The following is a 27,412-nucleotide window of genomic DNA, read 5'->3' on the forward strand; positions in this document are numbered from 1 at the left end:
GAGGTGTCAAATGCTGACCGGAGCAACATGAGAACCCTGAGCCAAGGACCGCACGAGCCTGTCCCGGAGGGAGGGGTATGCCGTGGAACCGGCGACCGACTTCCGAATCCACCGCACAAGCTCCGAGGTCCCAGCAGCGTCGAGGAAAAAGAACGGCCAGGGTCAGAACCGCAACGCAGCCTATGATACTCAAACCTCGCGAGATTTGTTGGCCGGGCAAAGCCATCCTCCCACCCACATCTCGCGAGACCAAGGCTCATGAGCGGCTATCGGCCGGTTAGGGCTTGTGGGGAAGATGGAGTATTCCGCTTTGGGCACCGCGGAGGCCGCGGACAGCGGCGCGGCCCGGCCGTACAACAACTCGGAGGAGCGGGAGGGCCGGGAACCCGACGGGCTGCGCTTCGACCGCGAGAGGGCGCGCCGCCTCTGGGAAGCAGTGTCCGGGGCCCAACCAGTGGGGAGGGAGGAAGGTGAGTCCGGGTGCTTCAGAGGCAGGAAGACACTCGCCCGCCTGCTCCTTTCGCGGAGAGTGGCGAAAGCGCGGGGCGGGGACGCGGACCAGCCCCCGGGTCTACGGTCACACCCTCTGGCGCCCGGCCCGCCCCCTTGCGTGATGCGCCCCGGGACTCCCTGACTCGTGCACCTCACCAAGACTCCGGCGCCTTGTGCCAGCTCCCCTGAAAATCCAGGCCGTGCGCCACAGGAAGCGCGCGCAAATGGTCAAGGGCCTTCTCACGCTCTGGCCGCGTGGTTCTTTACCCCGCCTTCCTCACCCGCGAGAGCTTACCTCTTCCTCAACTTGAGGACTGGAATCCTCCGGGCGTGCCGTCCAGGCCGTTTCGGAGACCCTCAGAACCTTCCCCGCAAGCCTCATAACCCCTTCACCATCCCAGTCTCCAGGTTGCCCCACCCCTAGTGTCTCTTGCCTCTCTTCTCTCATGCCCCACACTTCCGAGGGCTCTAGAAGGCCTTCTCCATACCTCAGTGTTCCTCCTGAACTTGGAGACTGAGCCCTGGCTTACCCCTGTTTCTTGATGTCACCTGTCTCCACCACTTGAATCCCTTTTCTAATATGGGGGCCAGGAGCCCGAGAGCCTGGCCGGGGTATACTATGGCTCCAGTTTGTTGTATCCCACGCTTGACCCAAGGTTGTGGAGAACAGGATAGACAAGTGCGTCTAGGGGGGGCACTTGTGGGCCGAAGCTTCCCAGCTTGTTCTGCACTTGACCTAGCTCTGGGTAAGATGGAGATAGAAAGAGGAGGATGGAAAGAGCTGCTCTGACCCCGTTTTGTGACCCCCTTCACAGTCCTTAGCAGAGCTAGCTGCTTAACTCTAACCCAGAAGTACACAAACTGGGCTTTTGTGCTAATGCTGTCAGGTAATCTGCAGGGAAATCAGATTTCTGTAAAGGTTTGTTTGCTTGCTAAGCAGACTAATCCTGGAAAGTTAATATGTTGCTTGTCAACTGATTGTCCTGGGATAAAATGGAATTTTTGACCACATCCAAGGAAGATATGTTTAAATTTGGGGTGGTATACAGACCTGTACCCTGATGTATACTTCTCCGATTTAAAAACTAGTCTAGTCTGACTCCTAAATTAATAAGAGGCTCCTATCCCCCTCACCCTCATACTTTGAAACTTGTTTGGCACAAAGTTGCCTCTCCTCCGCCCTCCACCGCCCGCAATTTTCCTTTCATTAATTTGACCAACATTCACTAACGCCTGCTCTGTTCCCAGGATTGGCTGGGCATCAGAGCTACAGAGTTGAGAATAATACTGTCCTTGCCCTGGAGGGGCTTGTAGTCTAATCCAGGAAGCAGACACCAAGACAGTTGCAGTGTAATGTAGTGGGTGCAGTGAAGTGGGAAGTCTAAGAGTTGAGGGTACACAAAGAGGAAGCGACCTTTGTCCTCAGGGGATAGGGAAGGCATGCCCTGGACATTGAAGCAGAGAACACAGCAGCTGTGCTCTGGGAAGTGAACTGTTTATGTGTGTATGAATGCACACAGTCATTTAGAACCCAGTTCATTTCCCTGCTCTCCTCACTTTGTCCAATAATTTATTTGAGGTCTAGGTAGATACCTATAACACCAAGTCCTACTCACCTTGGTTTTTTATTTTCTCTTAGTTATAATTTTTGTTTTCTCATTGAGTTATAATTTACATACCATAAAATTCACCCATTGTAACTGTAAAATTCAATTAATTGTAGTAAAAGTATAGAGTTGTATAGCCCTAGTCCAGTTTAGAATATTTCCATCACTCCAATTTGTGCTCCTTTACATTAAATCCCCTCTCTTACCTCCTGCCCTTGGCAACCACTAATCTGTTTTCTGTCTCTATAAATTTGCCTTTTCTGGACCTTTCATGTAAATGGAATCCTATAATATATAGTCTTTTTCATTTGGCTTCTCTCACTCAGCATGTTTTTGAGGTTCAGCCAAATTGTAGTGTGTATTAATACATCATTCCTTTTTATTGCTAAATAGAATTCCATTGTATAAATCTTGCTTTTTTTTATTCTCTAATAATCTCTGCCTTTTGAGTGGGCTGTTTAAACTATTGACATTTAATTTAGTTGTTGATATGGCTAGACTTACTGTCCCTACTTCATGACCCTATGAAAATCAGCCCTCTATGTCACATTCTAGATCTCTCAGCCTCTGCCCGATACCTCTTCTGATTGTCTACAATATGGATACAAAATAAATCCTGCCAATCAGATGCCTTCTCATAAGATTTGGAAGGCAGAAATGCAGTGAAGATCATATTTCTACAGCTATTGTTACTGTCAAGAAAGGTCGTGGAACTATAAGATCTTCTTACATCAGTGTTCCAGCATCCATTCTCCAGCTTCATATGTTAAGAGGCATGTTCAATGACAATGGAAGCTTCTTACTTCCAGCAAGGCTGCAGTGGAGGCCTCAGAGATTGTAGCTCACCTGTTGAAACAGTTATGCATTGTTCCTAGAGACATTTCTGGAAGGCTCAACCTAGTACCTTCAGCCTTTCCAATGATTTTCTAAGCACCTAATTTCCTGTATCAAACCTGTCCCCTCTGGTAATTGGTAATTGGATTAAAGTTGTATGTGGATATCTGGGAAACAGGGATTCACATTCAGGCCACCATCTCAGAATTCTGATAATTCATACAAGTTCTTTTTCCCTCTGTGGACCTTAGCTTCCTCCAACCTCATGAACCTCTCACAGATTTTGTGAGTCAGGAATTCAGGAAAGGGTTGGCTGGACAGTTCTGACTCAAGGTCTCTTATGCAGTTGCAGTCAGATAGTGGCTAGAGCTGAAACAAAAGTGGGATGGAACTTCTGGAGGCTGGCCGGGCATCTCTTTTTTCACATAGTTTCAGGGTCTCTCCGTGTGATTTCATGCATGGAATAGTTTAGGCTTCCTCACAGCTTGGAATAAAATCGCTTACATGGTAGCTGAAGACTTTAAGAGCAAATATTCCCAATTTGGTTCTTTTTTATAATTTCTGTCTTCCATGTGTCTATATGTTGCTTAGTAGTCAGCCAGTGATTCAGTAAACACCTGGAGCCAGTAAAGGCCTCGGTTGGATCTGTAGGTAGGTAGGAAAGTACATTCAAAGTTCAAGCCATTTTAAAGTCAGCCCTGGCTTTTACTTTCTGTCAGGGCCTTTTGCATCTCTTCTGTGCATGTGTACAGCCTCAGAGTTGGCCAGGAGTATGTGGCTAACTTGGGCCGTCTTAGGTCCCCACTGCCACACAGTCTCAGCCACAAACATGACACAGCAAAGGCTATAGTAGAGCCTTTGGCCTTTCCTCCTCACCTACCTCTGAGACCATCACTTCCACCAACATTATCACTAGATAGGGGCGTTGCCCACCACTCCAAATCAAGTGGTTTCCTCTTCCACAGGGAAGCTATTGGTTCTCACATCCTACCTCTTCCTGGTAGAACCTCTGCACTGACTGAGTGTGGGAGAGGATGAGAGCAGTCCCAGATTCCCGCTCTTCTCACCCGTAGTTCAGCAGATGTACAAGCATAAGTGCTTCCCAGATTGTTAAGTGCCTTTGGTCAATTTCCAGGGTACTGAAGGGATTGTTTTTGTCAGTTTTGTCCAGTGTTTTAGTTGCCTTGGGTGAAGAGGATCTCCTCACTCTGCTATAGCCGAAGTCCCACCTCCTACTCATTTTATATTCAACTTCACTTCCTCTGCCTGACTTCTAAATTTGGAGGGTCCAAGACTCAGTCCTAGGAGTCTCAATTTGTATCTCCAGCTCTGACCTTTCCCTGAAGTTCTAGGCCTGAATCTCTAGCTGACTACTTGATATCTCTACCCATGTATGTGATAGACCACTCATGTTTAATATAGCCAAAGGAAAAGTCTTTAATTTCTCCTCCAAGGCTGTCTTCCTCCAGTTCTCATCTGTTAGTTACTCAAATTCAAAACCTAGGAGTTATCCTTGAATGCTGTCCTACTTCACCCCCTACATCCAATCAAAGAAATTGGATGTCAGATCTACTTCCAGAACATAATTCCAAATCCATCCACTTTTCTCATCTCCACTGACAACCTGCCTAGTCCAAATTTCTATCATCTATTGCCTAGAAGACTGCAACAGCCTCTTCCCTGTTCTTCCTGTTTCCATTCCTATTCCCATACAATCTGCTGACACAACGAACAGACTAATCTTTTCAAAACATAAGCCATATCTTGTCACCTCTCATTGCACTAAGAATAAAATCTGTAGTTCATACAATGGTTTATGAGGCCTTATACTCATTCCACATGATCTGGTAGGCCTCAGGCTCTCTCCAACTTTATTTCCTACCACTATTCTCTCATTCACCATACTCTATCCACACTGTCCTTCTCTTCATTCCTTGCATATGCCAGTCTCATCCCTGCCTCAGAGACTTGACACTGTCTCAGGCTGGAAAAGTTTCCCCCAGACGTTCTTGTGGCTAACACCTCCCTAGCATGGTCTTCACTGACTATACTGCCCCATCGTTCTCTACCACTTACTTTGTTTGCTTGTTTTCATAATATTTCTCACTCTCTGTCACCATCTTGCTTATTCATTTACTTTGTACTCTCTCTTATTTGTTGACATGGCCCCAGCACTAAACCCATTGCTGGCACGTAGAAGGCATTCTGAATACATAATTGTGAACTGTGTGAGTGTATTCTCTGAGGCCAAAGAGATGTATTTCATTTATTCAGCAGGTATTCACCAAGCCCCTCCTGTGGGTTAGGGATTTTATTTTTAATTTATTTTATTGAAGTATAGTTGATTTACAATGTGTTAATTTCTGCTGTATAGCAAAGTGATTCAGTTTCACATATATACATACATATACACATATATTCTTTTTCATATTCTTTTCCATTATGGTTTATCACAGGATATTCAATATACTTCCCTGTGCTATACAGTAGGACCTTGTTGTTTCATCCATTCTATATATGATAGTTTGCATCTACTAATCCCAAACTCCCAATCCATCCCTCTCCCACCTCCCCCTTGGCAACCATGAGTCTGTTCTCTATGTCTGTGAGTCTGTTTCTGTTTTGTAGATAAGTTCATTTGTGTCATATGTTAGATTCCACATATAAGTGATACATGGTATTTGTCTTTCTCTTTTTTTTTTTTAAATATTTATTTTATTTATTTATTTGGTTGCACCGGGTTTTAGTTGCAGCAGGTGGGCTCCTTAGTTGTGGCATGCGAACTCTTAGTTGGGGCATGCATGTGGGATCTAGTTCCCTGACCAGGGATCAAACCTGGGCCCCCTGCATTGGGAGTGCGGAGTCCCAACCACTGCGCCACCAGGGAAGTCCCTGTCTTTCTCTTTCTGACTTCACTTAGTATGATAATCTCTAGGTCCATCCTTGTTGCTGCAAATTACATTATTTCATTCTTTTTTTATGGCTGAGTAGTATTCCATTGTATGTATGTACCACATCTTCTTTATCCATTCATCTATCAATGAACATTTAGGTTGTTTCCATGTCGTGGCTATTGTGAATAGTGCTGCTATGAACATAGGGGTGCATGTATCTTTTTGAATTATAATTTTGGCTGGATATATGCCCAGGAGTGGGATTGCTGGATCATATGGCAACTCTATTTTTAGTTTTTTGAGGAACCTCCATACTGTTTTCCACAGTGGCTGCACCAATTTACATTCCCACCAACAGCGTAAGAGGATTCCCTTTTCTCCATACCATCTCCAGCATTTGTTATTTGTAGAGTTTTTAATGATGGCCTTCTGGGTCAGGCATTTTATTAGATACTGGGTATACAAAATCATAAGTGACATGGTCCTTGCCATGTTTAGTCTTTGGGAGTCAGATTCTGAATATCCTTGAAAGGGAACCCCGTCTCCTTTAATAAAACAAAATCCATCATCTCCAGGCGAGGAGAGAATGGCTCTATCCTGACTCCTGGGTAGCATTTTCCCTTTATGGGCTTTGCATTCTGAGGAGCCTCTCACCCTCCCTTTAAAAAGCTCTGGCCCAGATGTGTTCACAGACCCACTTCTGTTGGTTTCTTTGAGCACGGCTGAGGCAGCCACAGCCTTTCACAAAAATTTACCAAACACTGTAGGAGAAAAATAGGGAAATAAACAAAAGACCCTCAGGGTCAGAAATGTAGCCAGACAACAGCCCTTCTTCCCAAAAGGGCTGGCATAAATAAGCTTTATATCTTGTGGAGTAGGGAGAGGCACCTTAAAAGTTCCCCACCAAAAACCTCCCTCCAGGGAATCTTGCCCACTTTTTGGTCCAGAGTAGAAGACAAAACACATGAATTTGCCATCCCCTCACGGTTTTCTAGATTCTACCCCTGCCTCAGATTATCGATGTCATGATAGAACTCATGCCTTGAGTGAGATTTTACTCCCTCCTCAAAAAGTAAAGCTTTGTTTTCCAGGCCCAACAATTAAGCACAGGTTAATACTGTAGTTTCCTATGGTGTGGAACTTGTGTGACACGTTAGGTAATTTGTTTTTTTGGCTGCATTGGGTCTTCGTTGCTGTGAGCAGGCTTTCTCTAGTTGCGGCGAGTGGTGGCTACTCTTCATTGCAGTGCACGGGCTTCTCATTGCGGTGACTTCTCTTGTTGCGCAACACAGGCTCTAAGCGTGCGGGCTTCAGTAGTTGTGGCTCGTGGGCTCAGTAGTTGGGGTGCATGGGCTTAGTTGCTCCGTGGCATGTGGGATCTTCCCGGACCAGGGCTCGAACCCCTGTCCCCTGCATTGGCAGGCGGATTCTTAACCACTGCACCACCAGGGAAGTCCGTTAGGTAATTTTAGATGTTTCAAAATCAGATCAAGAACAGTGAGAAGGGACTTCCCTGGTGGCGCAGTGGTTAAGAATCCGCCTGCCAATGCAGGGGACAGGGGTTCGAGCCCTGGTCCGGGAAGATCCCACATGCCGCGGAGCAACTAAGCCCATGCACCCCAACTACTGAGCCTGCGCTCTAGAGCCCATGAGCCACAACTTCTGAGCCTGCACGCCACAACTACTGAAACCTGTGCACCTAGAGCCCATGCCCCACAAGAGAAGCCACCGCAATGAAAAGCCTGTGCACTGCAACGAAGAGTAGCCCCTGCCTCTGCAACTAGAGAAAGCCCACACACAACGAAGACCCAACACAGCCAAAAATTAATTAATTAATTAATTTTTAAAAAAACGAACAGTGAGAAAATTATTCTCTTTTCAAGTCTTTCAATTCTTCCGATTCTGTCTGGGAAGTCATCTCAGTTGGGTGCTACGATATCTTAACACCTCTCCTCACAGTTGCCACTCTCTCTCTCTCTCTTTTTTTTTTTTTCTAGTTTCAATGGATATTTTTTATTATTTATTTAATAGATCACCAAAAAAAAAAAAAAAAAAAAAAAATAGATCACCAACTTCTTCTTGCTCCCTACCAACAATTGGAATTTCATTTTGTTTCCATGCTGAGTGGTGAAACAATGACAAAGCTAATCAGCATAAGCTACTTCATAAAGAGAACTAAGCTAACACAGCTCATTTTCTTTTTTTTTTTTTTTTTTTCATTTTCTTTTAACAGGCATAATATAAATATATGCACTCTAGAATGCACAATGGTTTAGTCTCTAAGAAATTCAAATAGGATCTTAAAGAATGTAGGCAAATCCAGGGTGCAGTAGATGTGAGCTGAGATGCCGTACAACTGTTTAAGGGTTCCTGGCGCTACATCTCTTGGCCACTAGCCGAATCTTGACGGGGGAAGATATTAGCTAATGCCAAGTGGAGATGCAGAAAGTGCTAAGTTGACTTAGAGGCTATGCACAGGAACCAAAAGGCAGGAAAGTACTAAACATTTCTGAGAGCATCCACCCCAGGAAACACTTTACCTTCCAGGAGCTCTAAACTGGCACCACCCCCAGTGCTCACATGTCTGACTTTATCCTCCGTGTTCCATTTGGCACAGCAAGTAGCAGTGTCTCCACCACCTATGATGGTGATGCAGCCCCTGGAAGTGGCTTTTACCACCTCATCCATGAGGGCTTGGGTTCCTCGGGCAAAAGCTTCCCATTCAAATATGGCCACAGGTCCATTCCACACAACCTGCTTAGCCCGAGCATCAGCCTCAGCACACTCCTTGCTGCTCTCAGGACCACAGTCCAAGCACATCCAGCCAGCTGGTATGCCAGAGGCCACAGTGGCTTGGCCAGTCTTGGCATTCTCATCAAACTTATCAGCAGTGACAAAATCAACAGGCAAGGTAATCTTCACGCCATTCTTCTCAGCTTTGGACATCAGGTTCTTTGAAAATCTTGGATCCCAAACAGAGAAGTGCCAGTCTCCATGTTGTTGAGCACCTTAAGGAAGGTAAAGGCCATTCCACCACCAATAATCATCTCACTGTCTTTGTCCAGCATATTATTGATCAGCTGGATCTTGTCCGTAACTTTAGCTCCGCCCATGATGGCCAGGAAGGGTCGCTCTGGGCTCTCCAAGGCCTTGCCAAGTAGTTCAGCTCCTTCTTCATCAGAAAACCTCTAGCCTTCTTTGGCAGATTTACTCCCACCATGGAGCTGTGGGCTCGGTGAGCAGTGCCAAAAGCATCATTGACATACACATCCCCTAGCTTGGAAAGCGAAGCTCGGAAGGCTTCTGTTTTGGCTGGCTCAGCTTTAACCTTGTTCCCAGAAGCATCTTTTCCCTTCCCATCTTCCTCCACGTGAAAGCAAAGGTTCTCCAGCAGGATGACAGACCCAGCAGCTAAGTCAGCACAAGCTTTCTAGTCCTTCAAGAACAAAACATCCTTGCCCAGCAGAGATTTGAGTTCTACAGCAACTGGCTGCAAGGAGTACTTGTCAGGCATGGGGACACCATCAGGCCGGCCCAGATGGCTCATAAGAACAACTGACTTGGCTCCAATGTCCAAGCAGAATTTGGTGCTTGGAACGGCAGCCTTGATCCTCTGGTTGTTTGTTATCTTGTTGTTCTTCCTAGGAACATTGACGTCCACTCTCATGATGACCCGCTTCCCCTTCACATCCAGCTTGTCCAGAGTCAGCTTGTTAGAAAGTGACATCTTGGCAATTCAGTGGCAGCAAGAGGCCGGGGGAAGAGACTGGGGCAGTGACAGCAGCAGAGACTGCATTTGCCATTCTCTTAATGTTCTTTTTAGAGAGAACTGCAAGCCTCTCACACCAGTATCTGGCTAGAATTGTTTCATTTTTATTGTATTTATTTTTATTGGTATTTACTTGTTTATAATTTAAAGATTCCTTTTTAAAAGAATTTACTTAGTAAAGAAAGTTGGCATAGGGACTTCCCTGGCAGTCCAGTGGCTAAGACTCCACGCTTCCACTGCAGGGGGCATGGGTTCCATCCCTGGTCGGGGAACTAAGATCCCACATGCCATGTGGCACAGCCAAAAATAAATAAATAAATAATAATAATCATTTAAAAAGAAGAAAGAAAGAAAGTTGGCGTACATAAAAGTATAATGTAAGTTACAGGTGAGGTGGCACGAGAATATAGCATGAGTCATGAAAGCAGTAGGGGAGGGGTGGCTGAGGTTTGCCGATTTAATAGTATGGCATTCCATTACTCAGTGCCTGCGTTTGAGGCAGGGTTCAAAGACAGTACTGTTGAGGCAGATTTTTAACTCAAAGATTTTTTATTTTCCTCTCTGTAGTGGAACACATGATCCAGAAGAACCAGTGTCTCTTCACCAACACCCAGTGTAAGGTTTGCTGCGCCTTGCTAATTTCTGAGTCCCAGAAGCTGGCACACTACCAGGTATGCCCTTGTACCTTTAGTACTGCTTTATTTTTCCAGACCCAGTGTCAAACCCCCACTTCTCCCTGGCTTGTGCAGTGAATTCCTTTTTAGCCACCCAGGTGTTGCCTCCATGCATGTTGGCTGTGACTTGAAGATTGACTTAATTTTTCTGAGTCTCATTTCTTCCATCCAAATCAGGATCATTACACTTATATGTTCCCATGCAGCTTGGTACAGTAGAAAGTACATGCTTTGGCTTTAAATAGACCTGTGTTTGAATCACATCTCTGTTACTCATCTTGGGCAAGAAACATCACTATCTTCAGCCTCAGTTTCCTCATCTATAAGATTGAGATGATGATAATTTTCTCATAAATTATTGTGAAGATTAGATTTGACAGCATTTAAGTACTTTTACAGAGTAGGAACTCAATAAACTAGGTTTCTTCCCCCACCCTCTCCTCCTCAAAAGTGTCTGTGAGGATGAATCAGATGAAAATCTAGTAAGTGTTTTTGAGTGCCTTAGACATGAAATGGCACTTAGCTATCTTTGATCTTTTTCCTGGGTTCTTGCAGAGCAAAAAACATGCCAACAAAGTGAAGAGATACCTAGCAATCCATGGAATGGAGACATTAAAGGGGGACACGAAGAAGCTAGACTCAGATCAGGTAATACAGCTACCATGTTGAGACTGCTCACTTCCTGATGAAGCCAGCAGGCAGGTTGGTGTGGTGGAAGGAACATGGGCTTTGAGTCAGACTGACTTGGCTTCAAATCCTGGTCCTGTCGTGTGACTTGGGCAAGTCTTATTAATTCTCTGAGCCTTGATTTCTTCCTCTATAATAATAAGGATGCTAATGTCAACTACCTTTCAGGATTTTTCCAAACTAAAATGAAGGAAGGTTTATTAAAGCACCCAACACAGAGCCTGGCACATAGTAGGGGCTCAGTAAATGGAGCCATTGTCAGTGGTTTGTTAGAGTAGGACAGCTGTCCATTCCCTACTCAAGAAGAGAAAGTGGAAGAAAGCCAGGTTGCTTGCTTTCTTGAGATCTGGGGAAAAGAGCTGAGTTCAATACTTGAATATTTGGAATAAACAAGTGGAATAAACACTTTTCCAGCATGTTTGCTTTTTGCCTTAGAAATACTGTGAGAATTATGCTGAAACAACCCCAGTCCCTCAGGTGTACCATTATTTTTGTTCCATAGCAGGCTGTGCAAATGTCATGAGATGAAGTCAGCAGACTAGGGCCCAATACTAGCTCTACAACTTAACTGGTTGGGTGACTTTGGACAAGTCACTTAACCTCTCTGTACTTCACCCATAAAATGGAGATAATAGTTCCTACCTCTTAAGGGTATTGTGAGGTAAAATTCCAATTCCTAGTGGATGCTCAGTAAGAGCTTACACTACAAACTGTGCCTCCCTGTCATAGGGACCACAGGTTTGGAAGGGCCTTGCTCATCCCTTCTCCAAATTCACTGGCTCATCCCCTGGTTGCCCTTCTTGTGATTTAGGATCCAGAAAGACAAGATCAACTCTGTGACCCTGGGCAAGTCACTTCACCTCTTTATATCTCTGATCCTTCTACTCTTGGAGTGGCCCAGTAGTTCTAATGAGATCAAGGGCCCCTCCCCGTCCAACAAAGAATTATCCAGCCCAAAATGTCAATAGTACCAAGGTTGAAAAATGCTATATTAGAATGAATACTGTATTCAGAGAGAGGCTGGGAACTCTTAATATAGACTTGAAGTACATTGTTTTCTAGCCTAATCATAATCATGAAATAAAACCCAATGATCTGCTTGTTCATCAAACCCTGAACATCTGCTGTGTGCCAGACTCCAGCAGAGTGCTAAGGATAGGAAACAAAGATGAATCCAACAGTCTTTGCCCAAATGTTGCACTTTAGTTCACAGAAAAGTCTCCTAAGCTGTGACACTGTCAGTTTGGGGTGACAAGCAAGTGGTATGATAGAGGTCTATTTAATGCACTCCAGGAGTACAGAGGAAGAACAAGATTAGTTCTTCCTGGAATAATCACACAAAGTGGCTTGATAATTGTTTACTGAGTAATTTTCTTGAGTAAAAGTCTCTCAGAAGAGGTAATATTTAATCTGGGCCTTGAAGGCTAAGCAGACATATGCCAGGCAGTAAAGAAAGGAAGATCATTCTAGGCAGCAGGAATGGCCCAAGTAAAACAAGGAAGTAGCAGAGAACAAAATGGGGAATGGTGAGTAGAGCATGGGATGAAGTAGCTGGAAAAGAATCCAGAAAGGTAGGTTGGGGTTAGTGTGTGAAGGGGGCCTTGAATGCCCATTCTCCTATGGGCAGTGGGGAACCAGTGAAGATTTTCTGGCCGGGCAGTGGCGTGATCAGACCTGTGTTCTTTCTCCTAACCAGAAGAGCAGCAGAAGCAAAGACAAGAACCAGTGCTGCCCCATCTGTAACATGACCTTTTCCTCCCCTGTCGTGGCCCAGTCGCACTACCTGGGGAAGACCCACGCAAAGAACTTAAAGCTGAAGCAGCAATCCACTAAGGTGGAAGGTACTGGTTTTCCTGAGTGGTGCTATGTATCGGGACCCCTCCCGTCCTCAAGGCACCAATGCCAGGTGCTCCCAGAAATGCTCACTGGGGCCACAGACTTGAAGAGGTTGAACTGCTTTTGAGAGCCCTTAAAAATATCAAAGTAGACCCAGCTTCATTGAAATGCATCCTCGGAGTTGTACTCACCTAACCTCCCTTTCTTTGGTTACATCAGTTTTTCTCTATAGAAGCTTCTTAGCCCTGAGCTTTTGTCCTTACAAATAATTATAAGTCAGGAGTGCCAAAGTCCTCCAGGCTATGCACACCAGGAGAGCATTCTATCTCCTGCCTCTCTCACTTAGATTTTTCCCTCCTAGCATCCACCTGCCCTATTGCCATGCATTCCAAGTTAAAAGCTAAATCCTTGTCTTTTTCGTGTGCTCAGGTTATGCCCTGCTCACTTTAATCCTCAAAGCTGCCTGTTCTCCCCAAGACAGGGACTTGCCTTTCGAAGCTGAATACTTCAGTGCTGCCACTACTGCCCAGCAAACTGTATTTGCAACTGCCATGAATTCATTCCCAGTGCAGTGACTTCTAAAATAGCCCCCTTTATCTTGTCACCACTGGGGCTCAGCCTTCACTTTCATCTCATTAACTCCTGACTTTCTGGGATTTTAAACCTCTGCTAACTGCAGTTAGTCAAAACTGAAAGTTCTTTGATCTTTATTTTTTTCTTGGTAATTTTTGCTTCTGTCTTTATTTTGGACCAAGAAGTAGACTATACTATCTATAACACTTGTCCTTTTTTGAATTGCTGTATTATAAAAACAAGACAGTGATGTTTTGGAAGACTTTGAAGATAGGGGAAAAAAAATCACTCATAATTATACTCTCTTATCACACCCAAATCTAGTATTCCTGCTATGAAACAAGAGATTAAGTCATGGATGCCCAAGTTTAAATCCTGGCACTGCTATTTACCATCTGTACGACTGAACTTCTTCATGCCTGAGTTTTCTCACCTATAAAATGTTGATAATACTACTTCATAGGTTTTGAGGATGAAATAAGGTATACAAGGAACCTAGGATGTAATAAACGCTCAGTAAATGACAGTTCTCTTTTTTTTTGGCCAAGTGGCCTGCAGGATCTTAGTTCCCCGACCAGGGATTGAACCCGGCCCGGTAGTGAAAATGCCAAGTCCTAATCACTGGACCGCCAGGGAATTTCCGACAGTTCTTATTGTTAGTATTATCACCATCATCAAGATAGCCAGTGAATGGAATCCCCACATAAAATGCAGTAGTTGATCAGGCATCCACCATCTGGAGCATGTCACTGGCCTTGCTTATGGTTTGTTCATCATTAAGTTATACTAGTACTAATTGCTTTTGTTTAAAGTCAGTGTTGGTACCATTTATGGTACCAAAAAGATTAAACATTAGACCAAGGGAAATTAGCTTAAGAACAGAACTTTATATGGTCACTTATCTTTAGGTTTATATGAGCTTAACTTTCTATAAATGGGAAAATTCCCTGGAATATGCCCGGTCCAAAGATTCCATATTCAAGGGTTTATGTTTTATATTTACTTTTGGCCCTTGCCACATAACAGGTATGTTTTTATATAGTTATAATCATAGTGCATGTACCATTTGTATCCTGCTTTAACTTTTAATTTTGTAGTTTAAGCACATTTCCATGTTATTACATGAGTTTATAACTATATTTCTGAAATTAAACATTTTTCTAATGTAAAAGTAATACAAGCATGTTGTAGAAAATATGGAAAATATAGATAAATGGAAAGAAATATACTCATAATTTTACCATTCAAAGGTAACCACTGTTAACATTTTGGAGTACTGTTTCTCCTATAATCTTTTGTTATGTGTATGTGTGTATATCTGTGCGTATATGTGTTTTATGTATGTCTAGATTATGTGTATAAACATAAAATAGTTTAACCTTATTGTTTTTATAAAAACAACGCATACTCATTATTGTTATTTCTAGTTCAAACAATGCAGAAAGGTACAAAGAGGAAAGTAAAATACCACCCAAATCCTGCCATCAAGAGAGAAACACTGTTAATATGTTGGTAACATTTCAAAATACCAGTATACACATATAGATTGCACGTTACGTCTTTTAATAATGACATGATCGTATCGTGTATAATTTTCTTTTATGCTCTTTTCACTTAATATAACATTTGTATTTCCCCATGTTATTAAAAACTTTTTCATAAACATTTTTAATGACAATATCCCATCACAGCACATTTATTTAACCAGTCCGCTAATGGTGAACATTTACGTTTTCCCCCTCTCCTTTATTAATGTTTGTAAATAACACTACAGCAAACATTCCTGTAGAATTCTCTTTCCATATTTCAAGTTGTTTCCTGAGAGAAGACTCCTGTAGCTCTCATTTTTACTGGATGTCCATTAAGTGGTTCCTCCAACTTTACTTAACCATTCACCTCTGATGCTTCTCTTCAGTATCTTTTAAAGAAAGACCCTTATGTTTCAGTGATCATGATTATTTCTTTTCTGATATCAAGAATCTACATTCATTGTAGAAAAGTTGGAAAAGACTGAAAAGCACACTTTTACTCAATGCTTTTGGTCTTTTTTCCACACATCACCAGTATGGTTTTTGTTGTTTTACAGAACCAAGGACATAAGAACCAGTTTGCTGTATAGCCTGCTTTTTTTTTTTTTTTTTAAACTCAACACCACATACTGAATATTTTCTCATATTATTGAATATTCTACAACATGTACCTTACTTTTCCAGTGACTTGCTGAAACAATGACTAAGGAAAATCAATAGCCAGGGAAATTGAGATTTCCTATACTGGAAAACCATTGTGGGAAAAGCCAGCAAGTTTCTTCTGGCTTGCTGAAAATCCTCAAAACTTCTCCCATTGAAGTGGTACAGAGATGAAAGAACATCTGTCTGTGAGTGCTGCTGAGCTCCACCTCTCCTCCACCTTTGGTGGGGGTTCTAGACCACATTTTTAAAGCAGTGGTTACTAGATTGACACCATTCCAGCCACGTGGACTCATTAGTGAGTCATGACATCCACTTTATAAAGCAGCAGTGCAGCCTGCAGTCAGCATCAGGACATTTGTTGGCCCACGGGAGGCTTACATATATGCCCATACCAGGCTCTGATTAACTGAATTCATGGACCACAGCCAGGGATGTTTTCTGAAGGTGAACACATGGACTGTAGCCTTCAGGTCTCCCTGCCACACTCTGGCAGCCTGGCATGGAGGAGAGGACATGGTCTTTAGGGTCACACAGACCTGTATTCACTCATTAGCTGGGTGATCTTGGGTAAGTCATTTCACCCATCTGAGCCTCGGTTTTTCTCTGTATTGTGGCAAAATGACACCTACCTCATGGTATAGTTCTGAGGACCAAAAGAGAAAATATATATACAAATCTCATAACTTAATGTCAATGTCATCCTCTGCTCCCCCACTCAGCCTAGAAGGCAGTGTAGCCTAAAAGGCCCCCCTAGTATAGTGCCTTTTCTAAATGACCCTCCAGGCCCTCAGGCCCTCAGTTTCTACATCTGTGCATTGACTTCCAGATCTATAACTGGGCTACTTTGAGGATGGGAATAAAACACCCAAACTTCTTGTCCCATTTGCTGTGAAGTTCTGGGGAATTCTGAGGGATGAGAAGATTGCAAGCATGTACATCTCTAATCTGTTGTAATTTGGCAACTTGATAGCAGAAGTGCAGAGCCCTCGGAATATAAGAAAATCAGGATTCATGTGCCTGAAGTAGTTAAAGCTGCCGAACAAAGTAGGTGGTCTTTGGGCTCCCCATATCTTCTCAATTAGAGAAGATTTTCACTGTGTGATTCACACAGGCAGTGCCACACTTGCAGGTGTGATTAGCTAGTGACCCAGCCTTTCTTTGCATTCAGCATACGCGAAAGCCTGGCACCTTCTGGGTTTTTTCATTGTTTCTGTTTGAACTCTCTCACCGCAGCTCTGTCGAAACGCCTTACAAACCCTTTCCTTGTGGCCTCCACCTTAGCCTTGCACCAGAATAGAGAGATGATAGACCCAGACAAGTTCTGCAGCCTCTGCCACGCGACTTTCAATGACCCTGTCATGGCTCAGCAACATTATATGGGCAAGAAACACAGGAAACAGGAGACAAAGCTCAAACTTATGGCACACTACGGGCGGCTGGCCGACCCTGCTGTCACTGACTCATCAGGTAAGGGGCCCAGCTCACACCCAGAGCTGGATCGGGGCTTGACTGCTGGGGTTCCCTGGACCACCAAGGCTATGCTTTTCCTCCTTAGGTCTTCTGAAGCAGGCATTGCAAACTCAAATGCCTGCAGAGGCTGGACAGGAAATTTCAATATGTGAAAGAGCGAGGAGGGGATATGATCAGCTGAGGGTATGTGCCTCTCCTAGACAGCTCCAGCCAGTTGTTACCATATCTTTCAGTTTTTCAAAAGAATCTAGAAGCCAGATTTGAATAAGAATTCTCCTGATTTTTAAATGTGCAACTAAATTTTTAAAAGTTTAAACCCTATGTGAGTCAAACCTGCCTGCAAGCCAGATTTGGGGCAAGGGCCACCAATTTGCAACCTCTGATTTAAACTCCCTGTCATCCACATTTCCTGTGTGAAGGCCTCAGCAGCCTCTGCCAGATTTTATAATGTCCTCAGAATCCCTCATCTCCCAGCAGCTAAGGCCCACCTGTGTCCCTGGGATAGCGTGGTGAAGGAGACCACTCTGACTCAGAACATTAGCTACTGCCCTGACCTCCAGATACCAGTCAGCATCACAGGAGTGAGCATTCACAAAAAGTTAGGAGCCCTTCCCATCACAGTAGCTACTCACAGCCTATAGTAAGGGTGGGGAGGGGGAGGTTATTATTTTCTCTTTCAGTCAGCAAATATTTATTGAAAACCTGCTGCATTCTCTCATTGGGGTATAGTAGTGACCAAATCTGATACAGTCTCTGCCTTGTGGAGCCTACTTAAGCATTGGTGTGGGTCCCCAGGGCTTCTTCCCCAGGCCATGAAGATGCAGCACCAGACAGACAGCACCATGGCATCCAGGTGCAAGGAAGCTCTTGCTCAGAGCCATCTGTGCTCTTCCCACAATCCTGGAGAGGTGAACACCCAGATGCCATAGATGTTCCAGACCACATATGGGCAAGGGGAACGATCATGCCTCTCTAACAACCCCCCAAACCCCAAAGCACCGTACAGCACAGGCCGCCCTTGGGCAATACTGACTGATGAGAAAGGTGCAAAGTGGTGGCTATGCAGCAAGGGGGAGATTCCTTTAGCAGGGTGCCAAGGATTGCCTTTCCAATGCCTTTGAAAGACCCTCTTTTAGAAACCTCTTCAAAATCAGAAAGGAATGACTAATATTTATTTACTCGTCCTACATATAGGCAGTGCCTTTCCCTTTAACAGGATCAATCCCATATGCTGAGGCATCTGGAAACTTCAGAACCAAGCTCTTCAGAGCCCTGCTTCACGATATAGCATCCAGCTAGCACAACCCAGTGTTCTCTTGCAGCTAACCCTCTTTTGCTCCAGTTCCTGCCCCAGCTTTACTCGATCCTGCCCTGGTCGTTCCCTCATTATCTCTTTTCCACTGGCAGGACTGAGGCACTGCAGTGTTTCAGGCTGCTTATCTTAACTTGTGTCCATTCTTTTCTTTTATCTCAAGCCAAAGCCTCCTTCTTGTATTTACCCTCCTCCATTTATCTAAGCTAAATTACCATATTTAATCCTAGAACTGTATCCTGGATCCTTTTTTCCGGCTTAAATCATTTGACTTCATCACAGATCAACTAAATTCTTTCATGAAAATCTAGGTGGGGGGAAGGGGTATCACATCCCACTTTGATATTAATATATACATTATAATTTGATCCCCACAGCATTCCTATAAAATACTTGTGATTTTCCCACTTTACAATAAAGAAGATGAGACTCAGAGTGACTTGCTCAGGTCATACAGCTGATATGACCTGATGTTAATAAGTGACAGCATCAGTAGGGGTCTGTAGCTCTGTCTGGTTCCAAAACTTACACTTCTTCTCCCTGCCTTCAGCTCTGAGTGTACTTGGCTGTAGGCTCTCCCGAGTCCAGGATGTCAGCAGAGACACTGAGCTCTCTCTGACCCGCTTCTTACTCACAGAGGTGGAATGTTGACCTAGGGTGTGCAAGCAGTGACTTCTGCTGACAGGGGTTCTGCCCTAGCAAAGAATTTAGGTTGTTAGCAGCTTGGCTTTTCCCTGCTGGCTTCAGTCGACCCTTGTTCATTCGTTCTTTCAGACAGTCAGTCATCCTGCACTTACCAATGGCTGCTGTAGTCCAGGCCTTAGGCTAGATGCTCTCACATTTAATTACCTGACTTAATCCACACAACAACTCTGTTGTGCACATTTGATTATCCCCATTTCACAAATGAGGACATTAGGATCAGAAAGATGAAATTGATTTGTTCTGGGTCCCACACTAGGCTGTGGCAGCCAGCATTGAAACCGAAGTCAGGTTCTGTGTTAGGTCCAGAGAATAGTTTCCATGGGGCTTCTGGCAAGTGTCTCATGACAAGTATGGGTCAAATGTGAGATGACCTAGAGTATCCAGATCTCTCCCACCAGGGGTGGATGCAGCATCTACCAAGCAGATTAAACAGGACTTGGAGTTTGCTTTATACTCCAGGCTCACATTTCTCTCATTTACTCAAGAATGTCAAAAGTAAAACCTGCATATCATTCAGGTCGCCAAATCCTTCCAGCCACCAGAGCTCTCAGCATCCCCTCTGGGTTACATAAACAAGGCAGGTATTGTCCATATTCTTGTGGAGCTTAGAGTCTAGAAGAGAAAACAGGCATTGAGCAATGAACTACAAGTGTGGCAAGCTTTAGAAAAGGAAACAAACAGGATGCTATGAAGATAACTTAAGATGGGGGACCAGGGACAAGAGAGATAGTGTGGGGCAACATGATGCTGGGGAGATGAGCAAGTATCTAGTCATGGCATTGTGGGTCATGTTAGAGATTTGGACCTTTATCCTAAGAGCATTGGGAAGCTATTCACAGCTTCTGCGTTATTAGATCATTCTAGATACAAAGTGGAGAATGGCTTGCAATTAGGGAGGAAGGGTAGTGGAGAGAGACCAGCAGTGAGACTATTGCAATAATTCATACTGGAGAATATGGGAGGCTGGACTAAGCAGTGGTAGAGGTAGACAGGAGTAGATGGATTCAAGAGGTAGGTAGGAAGTAGAATTGGCCATCCAATGTGAGAGATGAAGGAAAGGGAACAGTCAAGGATGGTGCCCAGGTTTAGTCTGAAGCCATTAGGTGGATAACCAGGTTTTGGCAGCTTGAGTTTAAGATGCCCACGAGATATCAAAGTAGAGATGTTCAAGAGGCAGTTGGATATATAGGTCTAGGCCTAAAAGAGAGGTCTGGGTTAGAGATATTGCCATGTTGGTAGGTCAGAAACTGTTAAATATTGGTAGTTTCGTATGTTTTAAGCTAATAAGTGGTCATTGAAGTCAGAGAAATAAAAGAGATCCCTTAGAGAGTTTAGAGAGAAAGGAGCAAAGGATCTAAGATTGAGCCCCCTGAAAATTCTGGCACATGCTACAAACATGGATGAACCTTGAGGACATTACGCACAGTGAAATAAGCCAGTCACAAAAAGACAAATCCTGTATGATTTCATTTGTATGAGATATCAAGAGTAATCAGACTCATAGAAACAGAAAGAATGTGGTTGCCAGGGATTAGGGGGAGGGAGAAATGGGGAGTATAATGGGTGTAGGTTTTTAGTTTTGCAAAATGACAAAGTTCTGGAGATTGGTTACACGACAATGTGAAGATACTTAACATGATGAAAACACAAATTTCTCTAACCCAGAACTGCCCTTTACAATTACTGAATTGTACACTTAAAATGGATTAGATGGTAAATTTTCTGTTATTTGTATTTTACCACAATTTAAAATAATAAAAAGAAATTTAAAGAGAGAAAGAAAGAAAACCAAGATTGAGCCCTCTGGAACTGCCAGTATTAAATGGTGGAGGTCAAACATGAGACAGCAAAAGAAACTGAGAAGGAGCCACCAGAGAAGAAAAATCAAGAGTGCGGCATGCTGAAAGCCAAGGACGGGGAGACTTTGAAGAAGGAAGGAGTCACCAGTTCTGTCAGGTGCTGTTGAGAGGTCAAATATGAAGAGGCCACATAAGCATTCATTTTGTCCATTAAATTTAGATACAGGGAAGCCTCCACTGGCCTCGGAAAGAGGGCGTGTGTGTGTGTGTTTGTGTGTGTAGGGGGATAGGTTGCAAAGTAATTGAGAGACAAGGAGATGGAGAAGCAGTTGTAGACAGGGCTTTCAAAAGTCTTGGCAGTAAAAGGGAGGAGATACAGGTGCTTTTCCAAATAAACCAGATGTTTAAAAATCAACTCTAGTGACTTATACTTCATAAAATCACAGGGGTAAACCAGAATATCAAACATGTAAAATGAAAATGGATGAGTGTGGGTACTGGACAAAGCTGGTTTTTTAGAAGCAACAATGAATTATTCACTTGCCCCAAATGATGATTTGAATCTAGCTTACAGATCAGTAAACTGGGTGCTGAGATGTACCTCGCATAGGAGAGTCCGGAGACCTGTGGTGCAGAGGGAAAAATGGGGGCTTCACAGACCAGAGGGCAAATCCCAGCTCTGACCCCAGGTCAACCACTTAACCTCCCTGAGCCTGTTTCCTGCTCTGAAAAATGGAGCTAATCACCTATCTTGCAGCACTGTTGTAAGAATCCAAGGGCATAAGTATCCAGAATTTTGGCATGGTGCTTGGTGCTTAATAGATGATAAGAGTGGGCTGTTGTAATCTGGGCATCAGTGACCCTTAACCATTGGTGGTTGTCACCCCCACACCAACTTCAGGTTCAACTCCGGACCTTGTGGGGAGGGTGATCCTGCTAGTCCGTTATGCATCTTTTCCCTGTTAGTATTGAACCATTAATTCTGGCCTTCAGTGTCTAAAAAAGACATGAATTCTGATTGCAGTAATTTTCCCCTTAAATGCTTTAAAGGGATGTGTCTTCCAGGAAATACCTGAAGATACAAGAGAAACAGATGTAGCTGGGAATGTCTGCTAGCTTATTGGATTAGAGGAGATCGTTGGTGTTCTCAGTAGCTGCAGCTGCCATGGAAGGCTGGTTAAAAGATACTCTCCACCTCTTTGCCAGCATCACTCATGGAACTCGTAAGAGTGATGATAAGCCAAAAGTTCACATTTATTGCATACTTGCTATGTGCCAGTTGCTTTTATTTGAATCATTACAATAACCTTATGAGGTTGATACTAGTATTAACCTCATTGTATAGGTAAGGAACCTAAGTCTCAGAGAAGCCCCACTTTTACAAATGAGGAAACCAAATCCCAGAGAGATTAAGTAACTGGCCTGTGGTCCTACAAGTAAGAAATGATAGAGCTGGGATTTGAACCTAGGTGATCTCACTCCAGAGCTGTGAGACTTGAGGATGGCAGATGATTCAGAAGGTGTTAGAGGGGGGCTTCCCTGGTGGTGCAGTGGTTAAGAATCTGCCTGCTAATGCAGGGGACATGGGTTCAAGCCCTGGCCGGGGAGGATCCTACATGCCGCAGAGCAACTAAACCCATGCGCCACAGCTACTGAGCCTGCGCTCTAGACCCTGCTCGCCGCAACTAGAGAAAGCCCACGTGCAGCAACAAAGACCCAATGCAGCCAAAAATAAATACTTTTTTTTTTTTTAAAAAAAGGTGTCAGAGGACTCTTGAAGTCACGTGTACAGTCGCCTGTCTTGCGCAGCTAGACCTGGCATGCTGAATAAGTACAGCCTTGGCAGTCAGCCAAGCCTGCTTGCCATTTACTAACTCTGTGTTCTTGGACATGTAACCATGCCTTATTTTCCTCATCTATAAGAGAATAATGATAATGGTTTTCACAGAATAATCATGAGCACCAATCAAAATTATATGAAGTGCATGGCCTATATCAGGCACTTGGTAAACAATAGCTGCTTTTTATTGTAAGTATGATGGTTGTGGTATAATTGGTTTATTGTTGAGTAAAGCTGAGGATCAGAAAGGGGAAGGGATTTAGCCAAGGTCACGTGAATGCAGAGCCAGGAGTCCAGCCCCATATCTTGGTTCCTGGCCCATGCTCTCTCTGCTAGACCATGTGAAGAAAGGCCACTTTGTCATTGGAGCAACCCTGGTAGTGAGACAGGGTGTCTGTGAGCCCCATGGTAGAGAGACAGATTGATTTTGCTAACAGGCCTCATTAATTACTGTTACTGCAAGCCCAAAGAGAGTGGCACCTTCCCAGAGATCTCTTAGCTAAAGGCATCCTTAATGAGGCTACTTAGCACAGTCAAGGTGGAAAAGACAGTTACATCAAATGTCACCTCTTTGTTCTAGCAATCTTTTATTTACTCAACAGACAGCTACTCTGGACCAGGCTCAGTGCTGGGACTGAGGGCACAGAGGGGAACGAGGAGGTTCCCAGCCCCAGGCATACATGTGCCCCCTGAGCATTGAGGCCACTGGGATTCTTATCAGGGCCAATCACCTAACCTCACCCCACCCATCCATCCTCAGAAGGGCATTTGCACATGCTGTCGAAAGCAGCAGTCCCCAGGTCCCTTCTTATTGGATAACTAAGCATCTTGACTTTTATGTGTGTTTCAGCCGGGAAGGGCTACGCCTGCAAGACATGTAAGATAGTGCTGAACTCCATAGAACAGTACCAAGCTCATGTCAGCGGCTTCAAACACAAGAACCAGTGAGTAATCATACTTTGAAATTCAAGGGCCTGCAGCAGGAGCTCAGGGCTTCGGAAGCAGAACAAAGCCATGGTACTCCTTGGCTAAAAGGGAATCCTGGCAGTCTTTTCTGCCAGTCAACAGAAGCTCAATCAGTTAACAGAAAGTTCTTCTCCCATCAGCTTCTCCCCAGCCTTTAGACCTGTTGGGCTGAAGGTTTTAGTAGAGAAACATAAACAATTCCCTTGGTGGTCTCCTAGATTTTTTGGCTGTTAGCAGTCTGACTAGGGAAGCTCCCCCACCCCCACTCACCACTGGCCTGAAGACCTTAGTCTTCACTGCCATCAATTATGTGACAAGAGCTCCCTCTACCGGTTATTACCAAATATGACCAGGTTCTTTCATCAAATATTGAACACCCTCTGAGCGGTAGCCAAGACAGACCCAGTCCCTACTCTTGTAACCTAACATTCTGATGGGAGGAGACAAACAATAAGCATGTAAACAACCAATAATTACAAATTGTGATAAGTTCTTTGAAGGGAAGAGATTAGCAGAGTCATCTGTTCATGATAATCTTGAAAATGACTAACATTCTTTGTTTGAGCTCCTGGTCTGTTGCAGGCCACATGCCAAGCAAATTCTCTCAGGTAATCCTCACAACAATCCTGGGAAGAAGGGGTTATTACTCTGATTTTACAGATAGAGGCAACCACCGTTCAGAGTGGTATTATGAGGCAGAGCCATAATTCACACTGAGGCTTGTCTCGCTCACAGCATGCTCCTCCAGGGCATCATGCTGACAAGGGGGTTGTGGCGCCATATGATGTAAACAGGCGAGGTCCTGCCGGGGAGGGTCCACATGGTTCTGTCCCTGCCTCTCAGAAGGGAACTGTGTAGTGTGGACAGTGTGCCACAGCATAATCTTCTGAGATAGGAATTATCCCCGTTTTACAGATGAGGAAACAGTTTCAGGCAGGCAAGTCTGCCGAAATGATTGCTTTGACTTTGGTGATTGGTTCTGCATTGCTTACAGAGCCGAATGAATAAAATTGGTAGAAGCACAGAGTGTTGGGGTCAAAATATCCTTGGTCCTCTCTGCTCTGCCTGAAGTCTCCTCTCCCACACTGCGGCTTTATTGATAGATATGTCTTTAACTGGGAAGACTCTTGAGGGTCCTCTTAGATATGGACTTGAGACAAGCCCTAGCAACCTGGCCTGTGTCTCACTCCTGTTTCAGCATACCTCCCTTGCAGCTTGGCTGGTGGCAATTTTGTCAGACAACGTGGAACCAGTCTGAGCCCTACCCTGGGGCTACCCAGACTTGAAAATGCTAGTGTTGTTTACTGTATTCTTCCTACACTTCCCAGCTGTGTGACTTTAGGTGAGTCAGTAAACCTCTTTGAGTCTCCAATTCCTTTTCTGTAAGATTATAGTACAATTTGTTGAACACCTAATTCAAGCTCATTAATTTGCACCAGCAGCTCCAAATTAGGACCCCACACACACACTTTACAACCCAAGGAAACCGAATGTCAGGTAGATTAAGTAACTTTGCCCAAAATCTCATAGTTACTTGGAGTCAGACCCAGGATTCAAACCTCTGACTTCAAAGCCCATTCATTTTGCTCTGCCATTTCCAAATGGAGCTCATTATCCTCACCTTATGGGATGATATAAGGGTTAGAGATAATATATGTGAAGTTCTAGTCCCGATATGGGGAGCTGTTAGAGATAAGCTTTCCTGTTTTGAGCACTGGGGTTACAGTAGGAACCAAGCCCAATGCTGTTGCCTGATCCTTTGGATCCCCCTCTGGTGGTAGAAGCAGATCCTAAACAAGTCCATAAACATATAAGACAATATCAGGTGGTGCTAGTGGGATAGGGATAGAAGAGCCACTTCACATTTCATTCCATGTGATGGGGAGAATGGTCATTCTGTACCGTCTAGGTCATGTAGGGCCCTGTAGGCAGAATAAATGATTTGGTATAGAGGAAACACATGGGCTGCAGTCCTGAATCTACCACACTTAAAAAAAGCTTACTAAAAAAAAAAAAAAAAAGCTTACTGTGGGCAGGTCACTTACACTTTCTGAACTTTAGTTTCCTCATATGTAAAATGGGGGTGCTGGTCTCCCCTTGCAGAATTAGCATGAGAATGAAATAGGATACTGGAAGCAAGACACCCAGCCTTGTGCCTAGCATGCAGTGGCCCTCAGTCAAGGAGAGCTGCCCTGCTTATTACTCCATGCCCTGGAAGAGCGGTACTATCATTGGAATAAGCTACCTGGAATACCATCACAGCCACTACAAACTAACCCTGTGCCTTTGTTCCTTCTCAAATTACAGGTCACCAAAAACAGTGGCATCACCTCTGGGCCAGATTCCCATGCAAAGGCAACCCATTCATAAAGACTCAACCACCTTGGAAAACTAGAGGTGTTTCTGTCCAGCACCCCAGGTTGAACCAGCCATGAGCCAACTTTCTGTGACTGTGGTCAGCCCTTGGCTCCTTCTTCCTCCCTTCTTACGCCTGGAGAATACACAGGCCTGAGGCAGGAGTGGACCACAGAGAGCCTCTGATTGGTCCAGGCAAATCCACCCCTGCTCCTCCCCTTTGGAATGGGCCCTGTAGGTCAGGATAAGGGAAGCAGAGATCTTGACAGGACTTGGGGTCTCCCAGAATGGTAGTTTGGAGGATGACCTTTCCCCTTCCCCAGCTCCTCTGGGCTATATGTCATGAGGCCCCAGGCCTGTCTTTCCTTTGCAGGTCAGTTTTGGACCAGTCCCTGCAGCTGAAGAACTGAGCTCTCCCTGGGCTCTAGGTATCTCCAGGGAAACCTGGAGCTTTCACGCCAGGCCTTGGCCTAGGCAGGAGAGGGCAGATGGAAGTGGCTGCCGCATGGAAACTTGAAGTTAATATGACACTCCCTCTCCCCCAAAAGAGTGCAAGCTTTCCTGAGCCTGGGATCAGATGCTGGCCAGTTGTACAGATTTCTGCCGACTGTGAAGTCTCCTTCTAGAGCAATGACACAATCCTGGCAGAGCATTGCTATTCCTCTTACCACCCATTCTCCACAGTTCCTGAATGGTGCTAAGAATCTGCAGCAAGTAGGGACAAGCTAGAGCCGAAGGAGGCCTCAGTACCCAGTGGGATCATGGAAACCTCCAATAGAGGCCTTTCCCCTCCTCCATCAGAGGTGCTCTGACACAGGGTCATGTGGGAAGGTCCCCACATGCAAATTCCTTGATGGTTCTATACCCTTAAAAGGAAACTGCCTTGTGCCAGCCAGCTCAGAGGTTAATTGCTGCCCTTCAGCCCTGCTAGCCCTCTCCTTCCCCTTGTGCAGCAGACCACCTGCCCAGGTTGCTGTGGTGCTAGTCCTCCCCCATCATCCACCAGGAGATTCTGGGGACCAAGGAGCAGGATGGGCCCCTAAGGGAAGAAAAGAGCTGGTGTAAGTTTCTGCAGTGAGGAAACATACGTTTCCCTGACCCCACACCTAGATTTCTCTAACACTGCTGTGTTTTATGGCCTGGGACTTCACTGGGAGTGGACTTTACCTTGTAGCTTTCAGACAGGAATTCCAGGGAGAGTTACCATCTGAGGTCCCTCTTCACTGGGTCAAAGAAGCCTGCAGCTGCTCTCGTGATCTCCTCCCCACACTTCCTGCCCCTTCGCCTGTAAATGCCTTTATGTATCGTGTGGGGGGGGGGTGGTGTGTGTGTGTGCTTATGCTCTATCTCTTGGTCACTGAAGCATCTAAATAAACAATTTCTCCAATGAGCCAGACTGCAACTTAA

The 27,412-nt window shown here is 44.6% G+C and overlaps 1 protein-coding gene and 1 pseudogene across 3 annotated transcripts; one reads left to right on the top strand and one right to left on the bottom strand.

Annotated features, from left to right (window-relative positions):
- The first annotated feature begins 262 nt into the window (after positions 1-262).
- ZNF346 (zinc finger protein 346) lies at positions 263-27,412 on the top strand. Of its 3 annotated transcripts, none has more exons than XM_036848645.1 (7): positions 263-470; positions 10,164-10,267; positions 10,826-10,918; positions 12,654-12,798; positions 16,840-17,025; positions 23,535-23,628; positions 25,958-27,412. In XM_036848645.1, exons 1-7 carry the CDS (start codon positions 296-298, stop codon positions 26,043-26,045), a joined length of 885 nt encoding a protein of 294 aa, XP_036704540.1. In that variant the 5' UTR covers positions 263-295; the 3' UTR covers positions 26,046-27,412. The 3 variants fall into 3 exon arrangements, 2 of the variants coding, with proteins under 2 accessions (XP_036704540.1, XP_036704538.1); XR_005019444.1 differs by lacking the exon at positions 25,958-27,412 and adding an exon at positions 20,808-21,001 and having other exon boundaries at positions 272-470; positions 16,792-17,025; positions 23,535-23,614; XM_036848643.1 differs by having other exon boundaries at positions 272-470; positions 16,792-17,025.
- On the bottom strand, positions 8,158-9,561 carry LOC118893278 (annotated as a pseudogene).

The sequence above is a fragment of the Balaenoptera musculus genome, chromosome 3 (assembly GCF_009873245.2).
Source record: "Balaenoptera musculus isolate JJ_BM4_2016_0621 chromosome 3, mBalMus1.pri.v3, whole genome shotgun sequence".
NCBI lineage: Eukaryota > Metazoa > Chordata > Mammalia > Artiodactyla > Balaenopteridae > Balaenoptera > Balaenoptera musculus.